At 48.3% G+C, this 23,588-nt stretch overlaps 1 protein-coding gene and 1 non-coding gene across 8 annotated transcripts; both read right to left on the minus strand.

Moving 5' to 3' along the window:
* Positions 1 to 1,205: 1,205 nt before the first annotated feature.
* ODC1 (ornithine decarboxylase 1) lies at positions 1,206 to 9,338 on the minus strand. Of its 7 annotated transcripts, none has more exons than XM_081596501.1 (12): positions 9,081 to 9,338; positions 6,403 to 6,547; positions 6,181 to 6,314; positions 5,738 to 5,911; positions 5,388 to 5,560; positions 5,025 to 5,159; positions 4,809 to 4,890; positions 4,546 to 4,629; positions 2,756 to 2,918; positions 2,514 to 2,626; positions 2,211 to 2,425; positions 1,206 to 1,689 (listed from the first exon to the last, which is right to left on the minus strand). In XM_081596501.1, exons 3-12 carry the CDS (start codon positions 6,280 to 6,282, stop codon positions 1,545 to 1,547), a joined length of 1,386 nt encoding a protein of 461 aa, XP_081452627.1. In that variant the 5' UTR covers positions 6,283 to 6,314; positions 6,403 to 6,547; positions 9,081 to 9,338; the 3' UTR covers positions 1,206 to 1,544. The 7 variants fall into 7 exon arrangements, with proteins under 7 accessions (XP_081452627.1, XP_081452628.1, XP_081452625.1 ...); XM_081596502.1 differs by having other exon boundaries at positions 2,207 to 2,425; XM_081596499.1 differs by having other exon boundaries at positions 6,181 to 6,335.
* LOC145504104 (small nucleolar RNA SNORA42/SNORA80 family) lies at positions 7,644 to 7,776 on the minus strand. The gene has a single exon (XR_014052084.1). It is a non-coding gene; the product is annotated as a small nucleolar RNA SNORA42/SNORA80 family (small nucleolar RNA).
* Positions 9,339 to 23,588: the final 14,250 nt, after the last annotated feature.

A 23,588-nucleotide genomic window follows, 5' to 3' on the forward strand; every position in this document is an offset into this window, starting at 1 on the left:
CAAGCCCTCAGTACAGCCTACTTTTTGAGGGGAAACCCTCTCTTTTCAATCCATGATCAGCTGAGGACCCAGACAAGGATCTGCTCACAGGAAGTGGGGCAGACTGTCCATTTGAGAGTTCTTCTGCCTCTTCCGCCCAGACTCGCCAGACCTACTTTCTTTGTGGTTCCTGAGAGGTCTCACTCAATGGTCTGGCAACTAGAGCAGTGCTCTTGGGTCCAAGGACACCAGGAGTGGTGATGAGCCAAGGCCTAGCTGGCTAAGCGGTCAGGAGACAACAGCCGTCACAGCAGTGTGCTGTGTCCAGGTGGAACTCTCAGGTCTGGGGGAAAGTGGCTTTTCAGAAACTAAGAAATCACTCCCCTCAACTTCTTGGTAAAGGTATGAACAGCATCAGAAGTGCTTAATCCAGCCCCAGAGATGGAAGACACTGCAGCCTCCTGTCTGTGCCTGTGTGCTATCTCCCCATGTCCCTCCAATGGAGCTGGCAAGATATTCGATGTCACTTGCAGGGACTGGGGCCGGTGAGAGGCTCTCAAGTGACTGGCTTTTACGTGGCCTGCCTCCTGTCCCGAGCTACGGCAAGGATTCACAATTCCCGTCTTGGAAATTTAAATGAGAGCCCGCTACCCTCTTTCTGAAGTGTGGGGTCCAAGTTGAGTAAGAGAATACAAAAGGCCAAGGTCAGGTGAAGAGCTGCAACTCATAGTAACAAGCTAGTTTGTAACTACTTTTTCCTGTGTGTGAAGTCAAGGAGCAAATATGAGACTGGTCTCTGGAGGCAGGGCTGAGAGGGCCCCGTGTACCTTGCCTGGACAGCCGCTGTGACAGGCAAAGACCACTTAGTTAACAAGGGGCTCTGGCATGCCAAGCTCAGTCAGCATCCAGGGTGGGGAACCACTAACAGCTGAGGCTGCCCACGGTCTCGCCCGTCCTTTTCCTCCCGCTGCACGTGGGGTTAGAAGCCCTCACTACTCTTTCAGACGCCACATCAGACTTTCTCCAGGACTCAGACTTGAAATAAAAATGTCAAAACAGAAAAAAAGTATTCCACGGATTTTTAAAACATTAAAAACCTGTCAACTCCTCAGTCTTCTGGGGCAATTTTCTCAGCCTACAGGGAAAAAACATCAATTCCCACCTACAACACACACTCAGGTGAGCCGCCTGAAATGCACACACCGTAAAAATTTCCCAAAGCCAAATTATGTCAAGATCCTTTATTCCTTTTTGTTAAAACCGGTCACAACACTAAGCTTCTGGCCCATCCTGCTGATACACAAGCCACAAACGCTTGCTCAGCAGTTGAAGCCTTTAGTAGCATGTTTGAAAAGTGAATAAAAATCCATATAAAACAAATATTCAAATAGTTTCCATAGGAACACAGATAAGTGTGACCCCATCTCCCAGTCTTCCACATTGGTGCACCTGTGCCAACCCTACTCACATAGACATCTCAGAACTAGCAGTAATTAAGTTAAATGGTCCCCCCCCAAACCCTTAAATCAAGCTAAACTCGCAGTTAACAGCTACAAGAGTGGTATCTACACGTTAATACGCGTGGAAGCGCAGGCTGCCGAGTGCCGCTTCATGCCGCTCTCCCGGGCACAGGACACGGGCAGGGGGCCAAAGTCCGGCTCCTCCACTCCGGGCGGGAAGTCCTGGGTCCGGATCTGCTGCATCAGTTGCCTGCAGGAGACAGAGGCGGCAGTCAGAAACCCTGAGTCACCGCTAACCAAGTGGCTCCACACTGTGCAACACAGTAACTTATTCATGAGCCCATTTACATCTCTGGTTACTATGTCATCAGGAAGCAATTCAATGTAGTACTACAGCAAGCATTTCTTTTTTTTTTTTTTTTTTTATTCGAAAAGCATAAAGCATTTCTTCAGAACCATCTTTTGGTAAGAAGGAAACCACAAGTCACATGCACTAAAGTGTTCTAGGTACAGAAATAAGACTGACCAGTCTTTTCTAAATCAACTGTGCCTTAAAATTCTGCAACGATATACATCACTATTACTGGAGGAATTTTCCTTTCGTTTTAACTATTCCAAAATTTCTAAAGCATATATTCTTAATACGGGGAGAAAAGCAAAAAATAATTGTTAATTCTAAGCAATTTCTTAGTTCTACTGGATAAGAACAAGCATAATCAACCCTGGAAGGTACCTAATTCTTATCAAAACCAAACACACACTGTCACTAACCACGTTGGCCCTGACATCACATAGTAGATGGTGGGTCTCTGGAATCCATTGAAGGTAGAAGCAGCAGCAACAGTATAAGCACCCATGTTCTCAAAGAGCATCCAATCGCCCACATGCATCTCGGGCAGATTACAGCGCTCAACAATGCGGTCCAGGCCATCACAGGTCGGTCCCCAGATGCTGGATGAATAATACTTCTCGTCTGGTTTGGGTCTCTACATTTGAGAGAGAAAAACACACATGCTTACACTTGTTCTGACCAATCATCTTTCAACTGGTGTATACAACACATTCGGAAGGTACCTTTTGCAGAAGAGGCTTCACGTGTGCGTGATCGTACAGGATGCAGTTGAACGACCCATATACTCCGTCATTCACGTAATACATAAATGTCTGTTCACTTGACTCCTCTTCATCTAGAAAAGCAAATTAAAAAAAAGAAGAAGAAAATAATTAGAAAAGCAGAAATAGTCTCAATTACCACTTTACCATTTTAGGTAGGAACTTTCAGTATGTATATGCAATGATTCAATCTTTATACCTACCATCAGAGCCTGTCTGTTCCTTTAATACAAGTTTTTTGGCAATGATATTAACTGCAAGTGTGAAAGCTGATGCAACATAGTATCTGCCCGGCTCAGCTATGATTCTCACTCCAGAGTCTGATGGAAAATACTTGTCCAGTGCTGGGTTGATTACACTGGTGATCTACCAGAGAGAGACAGAAAAGAGCAGTTGGTCATCAAGGGGAACTCACACGGAGCAGTGCTTTGAAACACAACATCAAAACAGAGTGAAGTAAGCCAGAAAGAAAAACACCAATACAGTATGCTGCTGCTGCTGAGTCAGTCGTGTCCGACTCTGTGCGACCCCAAAGACAGCAGCCCACCAGGCTCCGCCGTCCCTGGGATTCTCCAGGCAAGAATACTGGAGTGGGTTGCCATTTCCTTCTCCAGTGCATGAAAGGGAAAAGTGAAAGTGAAGTCGCTCAGTCGTGTCCAACTCTTAGCGACCCCATGGACTGTAGCCTACCAGGCTCCTGCGTCCATGGGATTTTCCAGGCAAGAGTACTGGAGTGGGGTGCCATTGCCTTCTCCACCAATACAGTATACTAATGCATATATATGGAATTTGAAAGATGGTAACGATAACCCTATATGCGAGACAGAATAAGAGACACAGATGCATAGAACAGTCTTATGGACTCTGAGGGAGAAGGCGAGGGTGGGACGTTCTGGGAGAATAGCATTGAAACATGTATATTATCATATGTGAAACAGACAACCATTTCATGTTCGATGCGTGAGACAGATGCTCAGGGCCGGGGCAATAGGATGGCCCAGAGGGATGGGATGGGGAGGGAGGTGGGTGGGGGGTCCAGGAGGGGGAACACATGTAGGCCCATGGCTGATTCATGTCACTGTATGGCAAAAACTATTACAATATTGTAAAGTAATTAGCCCCCAACTAAAATAAATAAATTTATTAAAAAAAAAAAAAAAAAATTGAGAGCTGCCATCAGCAGAGGTTTATCTTCAAACAGCAAAAGATAAACACCTCCCTGAAAACCAGTCTGCATATCCTATGGTTTCACTGTGATTCCCCTCAAGACTTCTTACTCTTTAATAAGATGTTATGGTATGATTTTATTAAGCAATGGGACAAATTTATTACCAGTGCCTAAATATTTTTATCTAACAAATATATACTAACAAGGTAAACTCTGTATTCTTCCTATTCACATAAATTTTAACAAATAATATGGATTTTATAAGGGGCATATAATGGCTTACCTTCTTAAATGACTAAAAATGTTCTAAGTAAAGGAAGCACAAAATCTAGCAAATGATGTACTAAAGTCAGCAGGTTCTCTTACCTCCACAGTGACAGTCCTCAATTTTCTTAAGACTTTTGAAAATATTGGCTCATTTTATTTTAGAAAACCAGTAATACAGGGTTTTCCTGGTGGCCCAGAGAGTAAAGAATCTGCCTGCAATGCAGAAGACCTAGGTTTGATCCCTGGCTCGAGACAATCCCCAGAGAAGGAACTGGCTACCCACTCCAGGATTTCTGCCTGAAGAATTCCATGGACAGAGGAGCCTGGCAGGCTACATACAGTCCACGGGGTCACAAACAATTGGACACGACTGAGTGACTAATTAACTAACATAATACAATTTTAAATAGCACAGAAGTCATTCAAAATACCACACCAAGACATTTACTTTCACGTTTATACAGTCTCTTTTGGTTATTAGTTGTAACATTTAAGTTTTGAAATATTTCAAAAAGGAACGTGCTAAGAGCTACAGATTGTAATTTTGTTATAAATTACCTCTTCAAATTTAAGCTTTACATCCTCTGATCCAGGAAAGCCACCACCAATATCAAGCAGATACATGTTGAAACCAACCTCAGCCTAGAGTCAAGAAAATTAAGTCAATCAGCCAGATTCATTAACAAGTCATGAAAAACGTATGCAGCAGGTTGACGTTAAATATGTAATATGACTTTTACAAAGGTCAATTCTAGAACTGGGACTAGTTGTTAATGCCATCCCTGCCCCCCTCCTCACACATGGGGCTCACAGATACTCACGCCCATGTCAAAGACACAGCGGGCATCAGAGATGGCCTGCACAAAGGTCTCAGGATCAGTACAGCCACTTCCCACGTGGAAGCTGGTGTCAAAAAAAACCAAAAAATACACTATTTCTTACTATTTCTGGAAATAACTATTCATGGTGGGAGGAAACTTACAAAACTTGCATTGTCTAATACTTCATCTCCATCTCTGCCATCACCAAGATCTCACCTGACACCAATGACATCAATATCTAGCTCTTTCGCCCGTTCCAAAAGAAGCCTGCTGGTTTTGAGCGTGGCACCAAATTTGACACTGAGGCGACAGACTGCTTTGGAATCATCAGTGGCGATCCGCAAAACCAACCTAGAAGCAAGAAAAGTGTATCAAATTTCCCACCGACACAAGATCACCTACAGCCGTGGTTAAAATAAGACTCCTTGGCTCTGATACCCTGTGGTCTGAGTCTAATTTGGTTTAACTCAGTACACAGATAATTTACTAGTATGGAAATCTACCAACTGGAAATTTGAGTTTGTTCACCATTATTATACACATCCCGTATCTGATCCACCCTCAAATGGAGTAACTCACTTGGCCTTTGGATGTGCCCTGGCAACTTTCATCAGCTCGACTTCACTATCAAAAGTCATCATCTGGACTCCATTATTGGCAGCATACTTAATCTGAGACACTTGTTTACACGGATTTGCATAGATAATCCTCTCTGGGGGCACCCCGAGACTCTGCACCAATTGTATTTCAGTCTGAAAAAGAAGAGGTATTTACACATGTAGCTAATATATGGAAAACCTGGCCCATCAGAAGCTGGCACCATGCCCACTCTCTTTAGCATCCTCTGCTCAAGCAAAGCAATTCTGATCTGCCCTGCTGGGAGCACCAGGGCCATTGCAGATCCTTTGAGTTCTGCTGCTTTTGCTCACCTTGCTGGCACAGTCAAATCCTGTCCCAATGGCAGCCAGTGTCTTCACTATGGTTCTGCTATCATTGCATTTGACTGCATAAAAGGGGGTGACCCGAGGAAGAGCTTTCAACCATCTCAGATGTTTCTTCAGAATGTCTCCCAGGTCCGCAACATAGAAGGCATCCTTATCATCCTGCAGTAAGAGCAGTTACAGAAGACCCATCAGCAATTTTACAGATGTGACCAAGGCGCAGCCCTCCCTTCTCTTGCCCATCATTCTCATGAACCCTACTCTAGTCAATCATGGACATGATAATCACTATTTGTCACTGGAGGATCTACAGCCAATTAAATTCCCAATTCCCTAACAAGACATTTCCATAAGGCCCCTCTGAAATTTCCCATTCATCTGCCCAACATTCTCAAAGCTGCACTACCAGCATGGACTTAACATATACTTACTGAAGAAGAAACTTCATTAATTTTTTGGTCCAGAATGTCCTTGGCAGTAAAGCCTTCATCCAAGAAATGGCAGTCCAACTCTTCATTAATAAAGCTATTCATGGTTTCTTGATGTCTTTTTGAGACACAACAAACTGCAAATAAGGCAGACAAATCTACTCAAAAGTCTTATTAATACTTAGTAACTCCGAAGATAAACTTGCAACAATCACAAATACTTACATAGAAAACTTAAGAGATGGAATTTAAAGGGATTATGCCAACTTTTCACAAAGGCAATTCTCCAGGAATTCCAAGTCCACCAAAGACGCGTGTGCTCTCTGTGTAGCAGTGGAAATGTTCGATAAACACACAATCTGCTGTCCACCTTCAGAACACATTAAATTGGAAGATCAGGTATGGACAGCACACACACACAAGAAGCAGGGCTACTAAAGCACCCTCCAGATAGCTCACTCCCTGGGCTTGGAAATCCTATTATTCCTAGGTTTAAGTCCCATGATTCTATAAACCTCAATGGAATGAGGACCTCACAGATATAACACTAGCGTTTTTCACACTCAACTTCCATATATAGTATTGTACTTAGTTGTTCAGTCGTGTCTGACTCTTTGTGACCCCATGGACTGCAGCCCGCCAGGCTCCTCTGTCCATGGGATTCCCAGGCAAGAATACTGGAGTAGGTTGCCATGCCCTTCTCCAGAGAATCTACTCAACCCAGGGATGGAACCCAGGTTTTCCGCACTGCAGGTGGATTCTTTACCAGTTGAGCTACCAAGGAAGCCCATATATAGTACTGTCCACATCAAAAAAGGCACTCCAAACATCCCTTCTAAAATGCAGAATACAGGTTTCAGAAACTTTCCTGCACTTAGTCCACTGAGAGGGAAAAAGCTTCATGACAGTTAGCTTACTTTATTTCAGACCTGTTTTTCTTTAGAAGCTTAAAACACCATTATAGCAATTTTGCAAAGCTGCCATATAAACACCTTGCTATTTCCTACAGCTAAATCTTATACAGAAGAACTTTTAGTGACCAACAGGCATTGTTATCAATTTACTGAGTGCTCTAAATTTTCCTGAGAAATGAGCTAATTTTCATGCTAGGCATGTGTTTTCTTAAAAAATGCAATCTAAAAAAATCAACAGAATGTATTACAGCTGCTGTATCTGAACGGCAATCGATATCCAGCACTGCCTACTAAACTAGCAATTCTGGGAATCCCAACTATCCTCACAGGCACTCTAACTTACATGCTTGGCTATGAATGATAATCACCACGGAATCATTCTCAACTATGAACTACAAAAATTAGCAATGATTTATCAATAAACAAAAATAAAGCTCATTTAACCATCAGAGCCACTGTCCTTGGCATTCACGAAATGTGACATTGGTCAATGAGTTACCTTAAAATTATTATTTTAATCTATTTAATCTCTGATAGGGAGGGCATCTTTTCCACTGTGCAACCCACTTCAGTGCCTGCAGCCTACTGGCAGAGGCCAGGCAATGGTTCCGGGCCGGGTTTGCTCTGGCATGGGACACTATGAGAGGCCCAGGGGGACGAGCCTGCCATAAATCCAAACCCATGCATGGGAGAACTTGCAAGACTTGATCTAATGTGACTTGCTGGCTTTGTCAACCTCCTAGTTTCCTAATTCGCCCTTAGGGGAAGGGAACAGACTAATCACCAGCACACACATTGTCTACATAAGTAACATTTAAATAGGGTCACCAGTGACAGACTAGGCCGTTTAGGGTCTTGTTAAGAAAAAAAAAGACAACATTCAGGCTTAAACTTAGCTTAAACTTAGCAAGTATTTGTTTCTCTGAAACACACCGCTATTAAGTATTTTGCTTCCTTGTATCTTTCAAAGCTTTACTTCAGTAACTTTTGATACAGATAACTTCAGTAACTTTTGATACAGTTCACCCTAGAACACCTTTGGGTGTTCTTTCTGTATGGCTAAATTACTTAAAATGACATGGATTAGCAAAACATGGTCCTTCTCTGGTATGAAATTCTTTCTTGCCAATTGGGAAACGTTAGACAGGTACTAATTCAAACTGCAACTGAAAATTTTACAAATCGATTAAATTTTAGGTTTGAATGAAATTAGCACATTCTGTCCTCCCTACCAGACACCACTCCTAAGAGGTTCTGCTCCCCACATCTTCTCTCATTATTTCAGATTTTCAAACAGTCGGCCATTTGGAGAAAATCTTGGGACTGGCTCCTATGTCTTAGTCGTTCGCCTGATCTTAATAATCTAAGGACTTTTCTTAAATCACCAAGTCATTCAAAGATTCCGTCAACATTTCTAAGGCCAGCCGAGCAGTATCAGTTACACACGGGTTATCTCAGCTCTAGCGATCTGAGTGGCTTTCTATATTGGGCCATTCGCTCTGTACACACAGCAAGAACTAAAAAAAAAAAAAAAACCAACTAAAACTAAAATTTAAAAAAAAAGGAAATTCCAGGGCAACACGGCGGAACGGCACGTGCACGAGAGGCAGGCACCCCGAGACCTGTGCCGGGCTCGCTTCCTGCCTCTCCTGCACCTGCTGCCGGACCACCACATGGGTTTAAAAAAAAATAGCGGCTGAAGGATCGAGCTTCTCAAAGAACTTCCGGCTCAGAAAACCCTCACTGACGTGGTTCGGAAAAGGTGAACCCCGGGCCTTACCAGCGGCAGGCTGCCCTTGAGCAGGGAAGCGTCGGGGCCCGGCTCCACCCGGGACCCCCGGGGCCGACGGGCCGGGGTCTCGGACCACGTGTCCTCGCAGGTCCAGGCGCCCGGTCTGCTCCGGCCTCCGGGACACGTGGCCGTCACCCCCCCGCCCCTCATCCCCGCCTGCCGGCCTCCCCACCGCCCGGACGCGACCCCTCTTTTACCTCAGAGCGCAGGGGCGCGGCGGGTCGACCCCATGGAGACAATGCGCCGCCGCTGAGCGCTGCAGGACCCACCAGCCGCCCCGCCGCCCCCGTCAGCCGCTCGCCCGGCCGCCCGCCGCCTCGTTCCCTCCTGCGGAGGACCGCCGGCCCGAGGTGGCGCCGGAGCGCTGGCAGAGGGGGGGGCGGCGGCGGAGGCTGAGAGGGAACTGACAAAGCCCGGCGCGCCGCCGCGCCGCTACTTATAGCGCCACGCGTGTCGTCATGGAGACGCACCAGCTCAAACCAGCCGCGATCGGTTCCGTCCGGGCGTCCTCCCAGGGAGGGGGCGGGGCCAACCCGGGAGGGGGCGAGGGAGGGGCGGGGGGGCGCCGGCGGATCGACGTCAGCTCCTCCCAGCCCCGCCCAACCTCGGCCCTCCCGGGCCCGCCGCCGGCCCGCGCATGCGCACCAGTCGTGGCCCCCCGAGGCTCCACGCTCCTGGCCGGCCACCTAGGGCGGGAAGCCGCCCTCACGCCTGCCGAAGGATTGCAAAACCTGCCTCTGACCGCCCGCCGGATGGCAGCGTGTGCGCCAAGCCAGCCCTCTCCTTCCACCTGGCATCAAATGCCGCGTGCCCTCGGGCAGAGAACGGAAATCGCTGGGCGCGAGCGGGCCACGTGGACCCTACCTGGCGGACCCCGGGCCCCTTTCTTTCTGCGGGGCGTCTGCATATGCCGGTGGGAGGACCTGGAGGTGATCCTGGCGCAGCTCCACCCCACGAAGAAGGGGGACAGGAGGCAGAAGGGGCAGCGGTCAGCGGTCAAGTTAAGAGGCACAGCTCTGGGCAGTTCTCGAGCCCCCGAGCGTATTGAACCGCGTCTGACGTGTCCGGGTGTCTTCCTAGAAGGTAGCAGGCAGCCGAGAACACGCGAAGAGGCACGTTGCGCTTGTTAAGCCAGAGACTCATCTAAGGGCGTAAGGGCAAGGGGTGTGAGGTAACAGGTCTGCAAGCCACCCGGCGATCCACTGTCCTTTGTATTGTTGTTCAGTCGCTCAGTCGTTTCCGACTCTGCGACCTCGGGGACCGCAGCACTCCAAGCGTCCCTGTCCTTCACCATCTCTTAGAGCTTGCTCAGACTCCTGTCGGTTGAGTCGGTAATGCCATCCAGCCATCTCATCCTCTGTCGTCCCCTTCTCCTACCTTCAATCTTTCCAAGCATTGGGGTCTTTTTCTAATCAGTGGGCTCATCAAATCAGGTGGCCAAAGTATTGGCGCTTTAGCCGCAGTCCTTCCAATGAATATTCAGGGTTTATTTCCTTTAGGATGAACTGGTTTGATCTCGTTGCAGTCCAAGGGACTCTCAAGAGTCTTCTCCAACACCACAATTCAAAAGCATCAATTCTTCCGTGCTCAGCTTTCTTTATAGTCCAACTCTAACATCCATACATGACTACTGGGAAAACCATAGCTTTGACTATTCATAACTTTGTTGGAAAAGTAATGTCTCCACTTTTTAATACGCTGTCTAGGTTTGTCATAGCTTTTCTTCCAAGGAGCAATCATCTTTGTATTTCATGGCTGTAGTCACCATCTGCAGTGATTTTGGAGCCTAAGATAATAAAGTCTGTTACTGTATTGAATGGCGCTTATCAATGACTTCTCTGAGGGCAGCTGTGATTGGCTCGCTTTGGGAGGGTTATGTGAGTCCCAACACAGCAACAGTGTCTACAGGAAGAATACATACGGCAAAAACTGGGAAATTGGGTGTCCCCAAGAGTGCAGCCAAGACTCTGGTGGAGAACTGGCCTCTCCCAGATGCTGCCCACCCTCACCACCCCTGCTGACCTCAGGGAGGCACGTGGGGCACTTGCATTTAAAGTGTTCCTTCCCTTGTAGACAAAGTCCAACAGACACCATTATGTCCCAACGTAGGGTGTAACTGACCTGAGGGCTGCGGGTGGAAGTAAAACTAGCCCTAGCCACACAGTCAGTGCAGGGGATGACCCTGGCAGAGCTCAGTACTACCTTGGTCTCAACTTGCTGTGTGATCTTGGGTAAGTTACCTCCCTTCTCTGGGCCTCAGGAGAAAAGTGGACTAGATGACCCAAGGATCTTCACTGCTACAAAACCTCCTTTGTGAAGAGTACTAGTTTGATGAATGCAGAAGTGAATGAGTAATCTAACTTTCCCTGGGCCATGCGTGGCTTCCACAGAATCAAAAAGAGAGATAACAGAAGAGGGTAGACAGCAGCGAGTCCTCATACGTGAGGGGACATGACAGCTGCCTTTTCTCTTGGTCACCCTGATCAACTTCATCTTTACATAGTCCTTGAGCAACCACTGAGTACCAGGTACCACTAGGGAGTGAGAGGGAGGAATTACTCCACCCCAGCAAGTGTAATTCCTAGGAAGGATTGAGATTAACAATGCAATAAACAGTCCCATCAGAGACTATTACAGCCCCAGGGACTAACTAAGTGGGACAGCTTCGATTTCTTGGTGAATACTCTGGGATTTGTCCCCGCTCTGTGAAGAAACATTTTGTTCCAGTGACAAGCAGATTTTTTTTCCCTCAAGCTCCGGAAGTCTCCCATGTCCAGTGCCAAGGCCAAGAGGGAGCACTGTCTGTGCTGCCTGGCTCTCCCAGGCCCATCAATCAACCAGTCCTTGTGGCAATCACTGTCCCCTGCTATTGGGCTTCCTTCCAGCGGGTGAAGGGGCGGTGGGGGGGGGGGGGACCGGATGTCTCTGAGTGTGGGATCCTAGTGGGAGCCTCGTGTGGGGGGAAAGGCCAGCTAGCCCCCTTGCCGCCCCCCATCCTGCCGGCAGCTTGCTGTTCTGTGACCTTGACCATCTTCTTGACCCTGTATGAGCCTCTCTGTCTCCAGCCATCAAGGGTCTGGCCCTGGTCTAGGGTCTGTTTCAGCTCAGTCCTGTGATCGTATTTTAGAATTAGAAGTATTCACTAGAACAAAGAGGCGAATTCTTGATTCAGGAAGCCAGGTGGTCTGTCTCTCTGCCACTCACATGTGGCACTCCCACGCGGGTCACCCCCACACACGGCCTCTCCTGCCAGCCCACCTCTAACATACAAACTGTATGTATGTTGCACTCTCCTCTGGGGAGGCCTGGCAATGCCCAGATGACCCATCTTGACCCAGATGGGGAAACAGAAGCCAGGGAAGGAGGAGGTGCTGGTTCCCTGAGGGCTGGCCCTGGGGCTGCAGGGAGACTCTTGGCTTTGGCCTTAGGCCTGGGAGTCAGCAGGCCTGAGTCATTAAACCCAGTTACTAATCTGGATCCTAATAAACCTACAGTGACTAAACCTGGTCTTGTTCAAATGCATGGCATTCTTGTCTTTCTGCATAAATTCCATAGACTTGATCTTCTCCCTTACTATTTTCTTTTTTTTCCTTAAAGAAAAGCAGCAGATCCTTGCAAACTATGAAGTTACCCTAACATGGAGATAAGGTTTTTGTGTTTGGTGCAGAGGCAGTAACTTAGAGAAATAAGCAAAAACATCCGAATGCACATGGGACATGCCAATAAGATCGGTGCCCTTAGTCATCCCACCTCAGCTCTGGGACCAACTCCAATTATTTTAGCTGCCTTCAGCACCTAGCTCATCATGAAACCCTGAGCATCACTTCTGCTCTCTGGATCTCAAGGCCTTTCGGTAAAATGTTCTCTAGCTGGACTGGACTGGATCAAAGCTCTGATGTTCTAAGAATCTCTGACTTATTTTACAAAGAACTCTGTATAAATCTGCTTACCACATTTTCTGACACCAAAAGTGAGGACGTGTCTGGCGCAAAAGGTGTTTTTTCTTAAGTTATTTACCCGAAAGGACTAATAAAGGTACATGATGATTACAAATGCAAGGAGTCACCTTTACTGAACAGAAGTAACATCAAAGATGATGGTCAGCAAGAATTTACGTATCCGTGTCCTCAATATTGGAACAGTCAACATCGAGAACTTTTCGGAAAATGGGTTTGTGTTCGGTCCACGTGTCCATGGCCATATTCCACACCAAGTTTCTTCCCAGGAGCGTAGTAAGAGTTGACTCTGGAGTGAGGTTCGACATCTGGCCACAGGAGGACGTTGGGGCCTGTCCTGCCAGGGTGCCACTAACTCAGGGAAATGGGACTCAGTCACAGCACACGGCTAGTCACGTGTGGATGTTTGACCAAAAACAGAGCTCGGAAGTTCAGTCACTTACTAACCCTCCAGCCCTGCCCTTGAATTGTTTTAGGTGTTTCCAAAAGTCCAATCCACCCTCCGAGGCGGAAAGTGTATGTCTTTGCCAATTTCCAAATGATGTGCCCGGGGCAGCCGGGAGCTTCCAGAGAGGCCCTCCTTGCTCTGAACCACACAGGCGTCATTGGAGAAGTGGAGCATCCCCAGAAATACCTGTCAGAAGCCAAAGACATCAGTGGAAACCCCAGGACGTTTGTATTACGAAGTGCTGTTGCATCACTGCCCCACCCGGCCTCCGCCCTGGTGCGGCTCCCTGGGAGGTGCTGGGACAAGGGCCACCTGGCAGGAAGTGGGTCAGGGCCTCCAAGAGCCCAGCAGGGCCCTGCGGCTGGTCAGTGGCCACACGGTACATTGCAGAGAAGAGATGGCCTCTGTCCAGGGGTTGAAGCAGGCGCTCGCTTGCCTGGCGCATTGATTGTAGTGATGCTCTGCTCCTCTCGCCTGCTTTTTCATCGGACGGAAGTCAGAGTCCGAGGAAGCGTGTGCCCGGCCAGCTTCGGACACTCCACCTACCTCAGATGTGGTTTCACAGAAGGATGGGTTTCAGATATGACCAGCCATTTGTTTGAAATCCTTCACTGATGGCCCTTGGTCCACAGGGTAAAGGCCTAACCCCTTAGGCTGGCACCCAGGACCCTCTGACTCTGCCCTGCTCACCTCCCCATGCTCACCCATCTCCTGCTGCCTCAGGCCCTGCAGGCCTGACATCCTAGCCCGGATCACACTGGACAGGCCCCTTGGGTCTCCCACTCCCACTGCCTTTGAAGTCAGGACCACGATTTACTTCTTTGCTTAGGTGTTTAGCCCAGGACCTGATACACAAAAGTCTATTGCTGATGTTAAATTGAAACTAGGGCTGTCCTGAGAAATCTGTGATTTGCATTTGCTGCATGACTGACAAACTGGTGGGAAATTCTGAAAGTCAGGGGATAAAAGATTCAGAATGTTTTCCTTCGGTCATCTGTTCGTTCATTCAATACACGTTCATATTGTGTCTGCTACGTGCAAGTGAGGTGCTGGGCGAGGGAGGACCCCCACTCTGGATGCAGCTGTGGGCTGGCTTCTTGGGGACCAGCAGGGAACTGATAGGTGCCCAATGAAACCTGACCTTCTCCTCAACGCTTAAAGAAAACTGATTTCTTTTATTTTCTCTTAAGCTCCTGGTGATTGCATCTGACCCGACATGCCGCAGCATCTCTGCTAGGTTTGCCATGGCCCCATTTTTGTCGGAGCCGCACCCTGGTGGGGCCCCACCTGTGGGAATCCCCAGAGTCTACAAGACTTCTTACTCCCATGGCAGGGAACAGTACTCGGACGGCGCTTGCACAACCTAAACCACCTGGGAGGTGTGTGCTCTCTGCCCAGGAGTGGGGTGAGCATCACTTTCCTGCCAAGTCAGAATCCAGGCTATCCAAGCAGCCAGCAGGGTCACGCTGGCCTGAGCCCTGGGGGCCCCTGACACAAGACAGCCATGGGATCCCAAGGAGGGGCTGCAAGAACACCTAAAGAGGAGAGGCTCATCGCCTCCCTTCAGACAGCCTGCGAGCCCTTGTTCTAGGCCAGGCCCCTCCTGCCGCTGCAGGGAAGATGAGCAAAGGAGGCCCCTGCCCTCAAGGCGCTGACAGTCCAGAGAGGAGACTGATCCCAGGGTTTCTGCTCCGCACGTCTGGTCTCTGGGACAGTGGTCACCAAGAGCAACAACCGTGGGGCCCAAGGGCAGAGGGGTGAGCTCCATCTGGGTGCTAGGGAGAGCTCAGGGAGACCTCTGGGCCTGGGGAGGCTCGTCCAGGACTGGGGTGGGTCAGGGAGGTGCCTGGGGCACACAGAGCTGGAACAGGACCTGCGGGTACCACCACGGGCCCCACCTCACTTGGAGAGAGGACCGAGGAGTATGATGGGTGGCAGTCACTCTAGGGGTATCATCCGACCCCCAGGGGCTGTTCCGTCACTGAGCGGACAGTCTGGCTCTGGCCCCAACCTGCCTTTTCCCATCAGCTATGCCAGATCCTCACTGACAACAGGACCTGGTGATCTGACTTCTTCATTTATCTGCCGTACCGGGAGACTTGTAGGATTTTTAATTTCCCTGACCAGGAATTGAACCCAGGCCCTAGGCAGTGAAAGCGCCTAGCCCTAACCCCTAGACCACCAGGGAAGTCCCAGGACCCCGTGGTCTTAGAAGGCAAGGAGGCCAGCAGACACAGGTACAAAACCTCCCCCTCAGCATGCCCTGTATCATTGAGGCCAGAGCAGGCAAGGCAGTTCAGCAGAGGGAATTGAACTGGGATGGGAGCTAGCTCTAGAGATAACTGGGTATCTGACAGCTGCAGGAAGCACCACCACCCACAGGGCTGGGCGAGCGAGGGCCACCTGCAGGGGACCTGGGGGCTGTCCAATGGGGACCTGAGGGGCTGAGACAAAGAGGATGCTGCCTGAAGCAGAGAGACAGGAGGGCAAAGATCAGCTCCTGCCATCCTCCAGGCTCCTGCCATGGCTTCCGCCTGGAACCTGTCGGCCAGAGAGCTGGCAGGCGTGATTTTCCAGGGCCGGCCCCCATCTCCACTCACCACGAGACACAGAGCAGAGCCTGGTGGGAAAGGGAATGGGTCTGAGATCTAGCAAGCCAAGGAGAGGCCCAGTTCCCTTTCCAAAGGCTTCTCAGAACCTTCCTGCCCGCTCGGGAGGTCACTTCCCAAGAAGAGTCTGAAAGACATAGTGTGACGTTACAGGCTGGCTTAGGCAACAGGGAGGATTAATCATCTGCTCTAAGGAGAAGGCTCAAGGAAGGGAGGTTCCAGTATCATTCACTCAGAGCCTTGAGGGCAACACTAGAGACCAGACCTTTCCAACGTTGTTCTCATTTCTGTGCCCGGAGTGTGGGCCCAGCTCCCTCATGGTTCCAAGATGGCCCCAACTCTTGGCACCAGGTACAGAGAAGATGAAGGCTCGTGTAAATTGGGAAAGGGCATCTCCACCTCCCTGTCTCTCTTATCTAACAGATCATTTCCCTCAGGACGCTTCTGTTCCTGTCTCACTGGGTAGAACGTGCTGTATCCTCTCGGTTTCTCCATCCCTGGAAAGGAGAGTAGGGCTTCCATGGTTGCCGATAAACTGATGGAAATTCACTCCCTAGCCCTGGGTGTGGTCTCAGGCCTCCCATGACGAGCATGATACCTGGACAACCTATGTGTTAGGCGTTAAATTGTATCTGCCCCTCCCACACACACCCCTAATTCTCCCAGGTGGCACTAGTGGTAAAAACTGGCCTGCCAATGCAGGGGAGACACAAGTTCAATCCCTGGATCAGGAAGATCCCCTGGAGAAGGGCATGGCAACCCACTCCAGTATTCTTTTTTTTTAATTTATTTATTTTAATTGGAGGCTAATTATTTTACAATATTGTAGTGGTTTTGCCATACATTGATATGAATCCGCCATGGGTGTACATGTGTTCCCCATCCTGAACCCCCCTCCCACCTCCCTCCCCGTCATCCCAGCACACCAGCCCTGAGCACCCTGTCTCATGCATCGAACCTGGACTGGTGATCTGTTTCACATGTGATAATATTCATGTTTCAATGCTATTCTCTCAAATCATCCCACCCTCACCTAGTCCCACAGAGTCCAAAAGACTGTTCTACGCATCTGTGTCTCTTTTGCTGTCTCGCATATAGGGTCATCATTACCATCTTTCTAAATTCCATATATATGCGTTAGAATACTGTATTGGTGTTTTTCTTTATGGCTTACTTCACTCTGTATAATAAGCTCCAGTCTCATCCACCTCATTAGAACTGATTCAAATGTATTCTTTTTAATGGCTGAGTGATATTCCACTGTGTATATGTACCACAACTTTCTTATCTATTCGTCTGCTGATGGACATCTAGGCTGCTTCCATGTCCTGGCTGTTATAAACAGTGCTGCGAAGAACATTGGGGTACACGTGTCTTTTTCAATTCTGGTTTCCTTGATGTGTATGCCCAGCAGTGGGATTGCTGGGTCATATGGCAGTTCTATTTCCAGTTTTTTAAGGAATCTCCACGCTGTTCTCCATAGTGCCTGTACTAGTTTGCATTCCCACCAACAGTGTAAGAGGGTTCCCTTTTCTCCACACCCTCTCCAGCATTTATTGTTTGTAGACTTTTGGATAGCAGCCATTCTGACTGGCGTGGGATGGTACCTAATTGTGGCTTTGATTTGCATTTCTCTGGTAATGAGTGATGTTGAGCATCTTTTCGTGTGTTTTTTAGCCATGTGTATGTCTTCTTTGGAAAAATGTCTGTTTAGTTCTTTGGCCCATTTTTTGATTGGGTTGTTTATTTTTCTGGAATTGAGCTGCAGGTGTTGCTTGTATATTTTTGAGATTAACTCTTTGTCAGTTGCTTCATTTGCTATTATTTTCTCCCATTCTGAAGGCTGTCTTTTCACCTTGCTTATAGTTTCCTTCATTGTGCAAACGCTTCTAAGTTTAATTAGGTCCCATTTGTTTATTTTTGCTTTTATTTCCATTACTCGGGGCCACTCCAGTATTCTTGCCTGGAGAATCCCATGGACAGAGGAACCTGATGGACTACAGTCCATGGGGTCACTAAGAGTTGGACACGACTGAAGTGGCCGAGCACACAGCACTCAATCCATCTGTTCAGATCCTCAGCCCAGTACCACGGAATGGGACCTTATTTGGAGACAGAGTTTTCACAGTCAAGTCAAAGGAGGTCATCAGGATGGACCCTCATCCCACACGACTGGGGTCCTTATAAAAGGGAAATTTGAAGACAGAGACAAACAAGCACAGAGGGAAGTGGAGCTGAAGTCACAGGGAAGATGAAGGCAGAGATCAAGATGATGCTTCCACATGCCAAGAAACACCAAAGATTGCTAGAAACCCCTTGGAAGCTGGGGGAGATGCCCACCCTGGAAGAGATTCTACCTCATGACCCTCAGAAGGAACGAACTCTGCTGACACACTGATCTTGGGCTTCCAGCCTCCAGAGTTGTGCAAGAATATGCTTCTGTTGTTTTAGCCCCCAGTCTGTATAACTCGGTTACATCAGTCCGAGCAAACAAATTTGCTGTTGTTGTTGTTGAGTCGCTCAGTCATGTCTGACTTTTTTGCAACTCCACGGACTGTAGCCCACCAGGCTCCTCTGTCTGTGGGATTTTCCAGGCAAGAATACTGGAATGGGTTGCCATTTCCTCCTCCAGGGGATCTGCCCACCCAGAGGTCAAACCTGGATCTCCTTCATTGCAGGCAGATTCTTTACCTCTGAGTCACCTGGGAAGACCAGGAAACAAATACATTATCATTAATTAAACTGTCTCCATAACTCTGTCTCCAGCAAGGGAAACCCCCAGGACCTGCTTCCTCTTCTCCCTGGAAGAACTTTCTCTCCCTTCCTCAGCAGACTGCCCCACCTGTGTTCCTTGCCCTGCTGGGCCACTCCCCTCACAGCCGTTCTTCCCTCCCACCCTCCTGACCTGTCCCCTGGTCTCCATTCTGTTGACTTTTCTGGATGCTGGAGCGTAGGAGGGCAGAAAAGCAAAGCAGGCCCCACCTTCCTGGAGGAAGGGTAAAGGGTGGATATTGAGATGAGACAACATGTACCAAAAGGATTCAGTGAATCAGGGAGGGGCTTCCTTTAAAAAAAAAAAAGTCAGCTCTGGAATTTCAAGGTCTGAATAAACGTTTTCACCAACAGTCCAGGGAGCTAGCTTCTGCACGGTGGTTGGTTTAGAAGCCTTCAGAACTCAGCAGCTGCCATATACGTCACAGGCCTCTTATCTGCTGCCCCTCCCATTAGCCGCACCCCAAAATGCTCTTTGAGTTGGGACTGCCTGACAGGTCTGTGATAGGCTGGGAGCTGGAGGAGTCCCTGGAAAGGCCCAGCCGAGGGCTGACGGAGCTGGGAGAGTCAGGAGCAGCTGGGCAGGACACAGGGGAAGCCAGAAGAGAGGTGAACTGGCATTTACAAGGACAGCTGCCACCTTCGTGGAGGAATGAAGTGGAATCTAGACAAGCATGTGACTTGTTCAAACCCAGAAAATGTGGAGAAGATGGTGCCACTTCAGCCTTGCTGGCCGGATGCTCACTTTTGGAAACCTTTCCCTGTAAGGGTTACCCTGAGGCCACCAGGAGGGGAGACACCGCAGGCCACATGGAGAGCCTGTGTGCAGGTGCTGAGCTCCCGAAGGCTGTGAGTGTGGACTCCAGCAGATAACACCTAGCCCCAAGCCAGGGAGTCTCTCTCAGCCATCAAACCCTCCCAGGTGAGACCCCGCCCGGTATCACAGAGCAGAGATAAACCCAGCACCACTGTTCCTGACATACTGAATCAGTGCACGTAGTAGATGGATCAGAGAAGGCAATGGCACCCCACTCCAGTACTCTTGTCTGGAAAATCCCATGGACGGAGGAGCCTGGTGGGCTACAGTCCATGGGGTCGCTAAGAGTTGGACACGACTGAGTGACTTCACTTTCACTTTTCCCTTTCATGCACTGGAAAAGGAAATGGCAGCCCACTCCAGTATTCTTGCCTGGAGAATCCCAGGGACGGCAGAGCCTGATGGGCTGCCGTCTATGGGGTTGCACAGAGTCGGACACGACTGAAGCGACCTAGCAGCAGCAGCAGCAGTAGATGAATGTTTTACGTGCTAAAGTTTAGGATATTTGTGATGCAGCCACACCAAACTCAAAGAAACACCTGTAATATTCTGGCCAAAAAATGTTTAGCCAGGCCCTCACACTCCAGCAAGAGGCGGTCTCTGCAAGAACTCAGCCTTGGGGTTAAATATGTCCCAGTAGACTAGTTGGGCTTCTCTGGTGGCCCAGATGGTAAAGAACCCACCTGCCAGTGCAGGAGACATAAGTAGACATGGGTTTGATCCCTGGGTCTGGAAGATCCCCTGGAGGAGGAAATGGCAACTCACTCCAGTATTCTTGCTTGGAGAATCCCATGGGCAGAGGAGCCTGGTGGGCTACAGTCCATGGGGTTGGAAAGAGTTGGACATGACTGAGCAGCTTAACACACACACACACTCACTCACACACACCGTAGTAGGGAGAACAGGCTCCGGGGACGGAGGGCCTGGGTCTGAACCCCAGTCCTCAGTGGGTCTCAGTTTCCTTGGCTCTGAAAGGAGAAGATAGAGAAGCCACCTCATAAGGTCCTTGTGGGGATTAAATGAGGTCATGTAGCACTAATGTTGTACCTATTGGACTTGACCCCGAAACGGAAAAGCTTTTCATACCCCCTCCTTGATACAAGATTGTTTTCTGTAGTAACTTATGTAAAACAAAAACAAAACAAACAAACAAAAAAACCAGCAGTAATTATTATTTTCTTGATTTTTAATTTGGGTTTTAAAAAATCTAATTTAAAGAAGAAACTTCAGTTCTAAAGACATTATTCCAATTAAGTTAAGCATTTCACATACAAACTAAATTTGTACCTGCTCAACAAAAAGATGGCATCTCGCAGTTTGCATTTTTGCTGTTTAATTTTTCAGCACCCAAACTGCAAGTGGAATGACAGGATTGCAACAATTCAAGCTGTGTTTTGTGCCTTCACAACTTCTGTGAGATCCACGTGTTTGGGATGACCAGGGCTGAAGCCAGAAAATCCTGGGTCAGCCCACTGAAGCATCATCCCCCGATAAGCAATACTCAGAATGAACCCAGGTGGCCTGGTCCATGGGAATCAGGTCCAGCTTGGACCTGGGAGTTCTGGGGATTAACTTAGGTGCAGAATATGACCCTCATGAAAGGGTGAGTAATGAAAATGTGAGGTTTATTTCTATGCTACTGAAACTCACAACCACAGCAATTGTTTTGAACAAAGGAATTGTTTTCAGTGAGGAGCATTTTATCAGTGACATTGTTTACAACTAGTGGGCACGATGATAATAATATACAGAGCAGCTTTTGGTCAGTTTTATTATTGCTTTGAAACTTATCTACAAGCTATTCGGGTCCTCACTGCCTGCACCTGGGCTCCACTGCCCCTCTCTAGAACCACAGCACCCTGTCAGCATCAATGCTGATCTTGTCAGAGGCAGTCTCTGGCTCACAGAGAGGTCCTTCCACCTCTGTGTGTCTGAGCATCTAACCCTTCTTTCTTTCATTTTTTTTTTTTTTTTTGGATGTGCCACACAGCATGCAGGAACGTATTTCCCTGACCAGGGATCGAACCCATGTCCCCTGGGGTATCAGTGCAGTCTTAACTGCTGGACCACTAAGGAAGTCCCATTGGGGGTGTTCTGAATGATCTCGTACCAATTTGTACCAGTTGTTGTTCAGTCCCTGTCATGGCCGACTCTCTGCATCCCCATGGACAGCAGCACACCAGGCTTCCCTGCCGTTCACTATCTCCCAAAGTTTGCTCAAGTTCACGTCCATTGAGTTGGTGATGCCATCCAACCATCTCATCCTCTGTCACCCCCTTCTCCTTTTGCCCTCAGTCTTTCCCAGCATCAGGGTCTGTTCCAATGAGTTGGCTTTTCACATCAGGTGGCCAAAGTATTGGAGCTTCAGCTCCAGCATCAGTCCTTCCAATGAAGATTCAGGACTGATCTCCTTTAGGATTGATTGGTTTGATCTTCTTTTAGTCTAAGGGACTCTCAAGAATCTTCTCCAGCACCACAATTTGAATTTTTTGGTGCTCAACCTTCTTTAGTGTCCAACTCTCACATCTGTACATGACTACTAGAAAAACCATAGCTTTGACTGTATGGACCTTTGTCGGCAAAGTAATGTCTGTTTTTCAGTATGCTGTCTAGGTTGGTCATAGCTTATCTTCCAAGGAGAAACTGTCTTTTATTTTATGGCAGCAGTCACCATCTGCAGTGATTTTGGAGCCCAAGAAAATAAAGTCTGTCACTGTTTCCATTGTTGCCCCATCTATTTGCTATGAAGTGATGGGACTGGATGCCATGATCTTAGTTTTTTGAATGTTGAGTTTTAAGCCAGCTTATTCACTCTCCTCTTTTACCTTCATCAAGAGGCTCTTTAGTTCCTCTTTGCTTTATGCCATTAGGATGGTGTCATCTGCTATGACATATGGTTGTTGATATTTCCCCTGGCAATCTTGATTCCAGCTTGTGATTCATCCAGCCTGGCGTTTCACATGATTTACTCTGCATATAAGTTAAATAATCAAGGTGACAATATACAGCCTTGATGTACTGCTTTCCCAATTTTGAACCAGTCTATTGTCCCATGTCTGATTCTAACTGTTGCTTCTTGATCCGTGTACAGGTTTCTCAGGATGTGGGAAAGGTGGTCTGGTATTCCCATCTCTAAGAATTTTCCACAGTTTCTTGTGATCCACACAGTCAAAGACTTTAGTGTAGTCAATGAAGTAGAAGTAGATGTTTTTCTGGAATTTTCTTGCTTTTTTGATGATCCAATGGATGTTGGCAATTTGATCTCTGGTACCTCTCCTTTTCTAAGCCCAGCTTGTACATCTGGAAGTTCTTGGTTTTCCTGCTGTTGAAGAGGAGCAGCTATTCTTTCCTCTTTCTCCAGCTGTCCTAGAGCACGTGGGCCTCCCACAGTCTTGGAGTAAATCTACCCTCAGGCTCAAGTCGTCAGATGTAGGAGAGATACCTGAGCCAGACCTGCCCGGCCAGATTCCAGGGGTCACATAGCCTAGGCCTGGACTGCTGAGGTGAGTGCTAGCATCTTAGAGACAAAAGGCCTGGGAACCCACCAGGCAGGATCAGCTTAGAGCAGGCAGCTAAGGGAGCCATTTAGGGCAGGCATGCGGAGAATGAGCCCATGGCCTGTGGCCAAGAGAGCAGGAAAAAGTGAACGCAGAGGGGCAGCTACCCAGGCCTTCGAGGAGTCACTTGCAGCCCTGCCAGGGCAGCCCTGACCCCCTCAAATGTCATGAGGTTTCCTCAGCTCCTTAGAAGAAATCTCCTTTTGCTTAACCTAGGTTGCTTTGGTTCCTTGAGAGCAAACATGCCCTCAGAATAAATGGGAACATATTTCTGGAAGAATATGATTCAATTTATAATAATCTCCTCACAATTGGATTTCTAGGACTAAACAGACATGCAAAGTGGAAAATAAGAGATGCCTATGGCTCCTTTGTGTCTCTTGTGAGTCCCCCCACTGAGTGGGGTTCATTCTGGAACTTGTTCCAGGCAGAACTGATTTGACACCAGAGAATGATGTGCATGGTCCCCAGGTCTAGATTTTCTCACTACATCTAAATTTGCAGACTTGCTCTATGGCTCAGGCCTTTCTGATGGGTTCCCTGGGT

This window comes from Giraffa tippelskirchi, chromosome 4 (genome assembly GCF_054371585.1).
Source record: "Giraffa tippelskirchi isolate mGirTip1 chromosome 4, T2T-mGirTip1v1.2.pri, whole genome shotgun sequence".
Classification (NCBI taxonomy): Eukaryota; Metazoa; Chordata; class Mammalia; order Artiodactyla; family Giraffidae; genus Giraffa; species Giraffa tippelskirchi.

What these genes read in the sequence shown, in the direction of transcription:
- ODC1 (XM_081596496.1), bottom strand. Translation starts at nt 9,033, where the DNA reads ATGAGGGGCGGGGGGGTGACGGCCACGTGTCCCGGAGGCCGGAGCAGA. An exon ending in GGAACAGACAGGCTCTGATG is followed by an intron (nt 2,627 to 2,755) that starts GTAGGTATAAAG and finishes TTGCTTTTCTAG; the next exon opens with ATGAAGAGGAGTCAAGTGAA. An exon ending in TGAAGCCTCTTCTGCAAAAG is followed by an intron (nt 2,426 to 2,513) that starts GTACCTTCCGAA and finishes TCTCAAATGTAG; the next exon opens with AGACCCAAACCAGACGAGAA.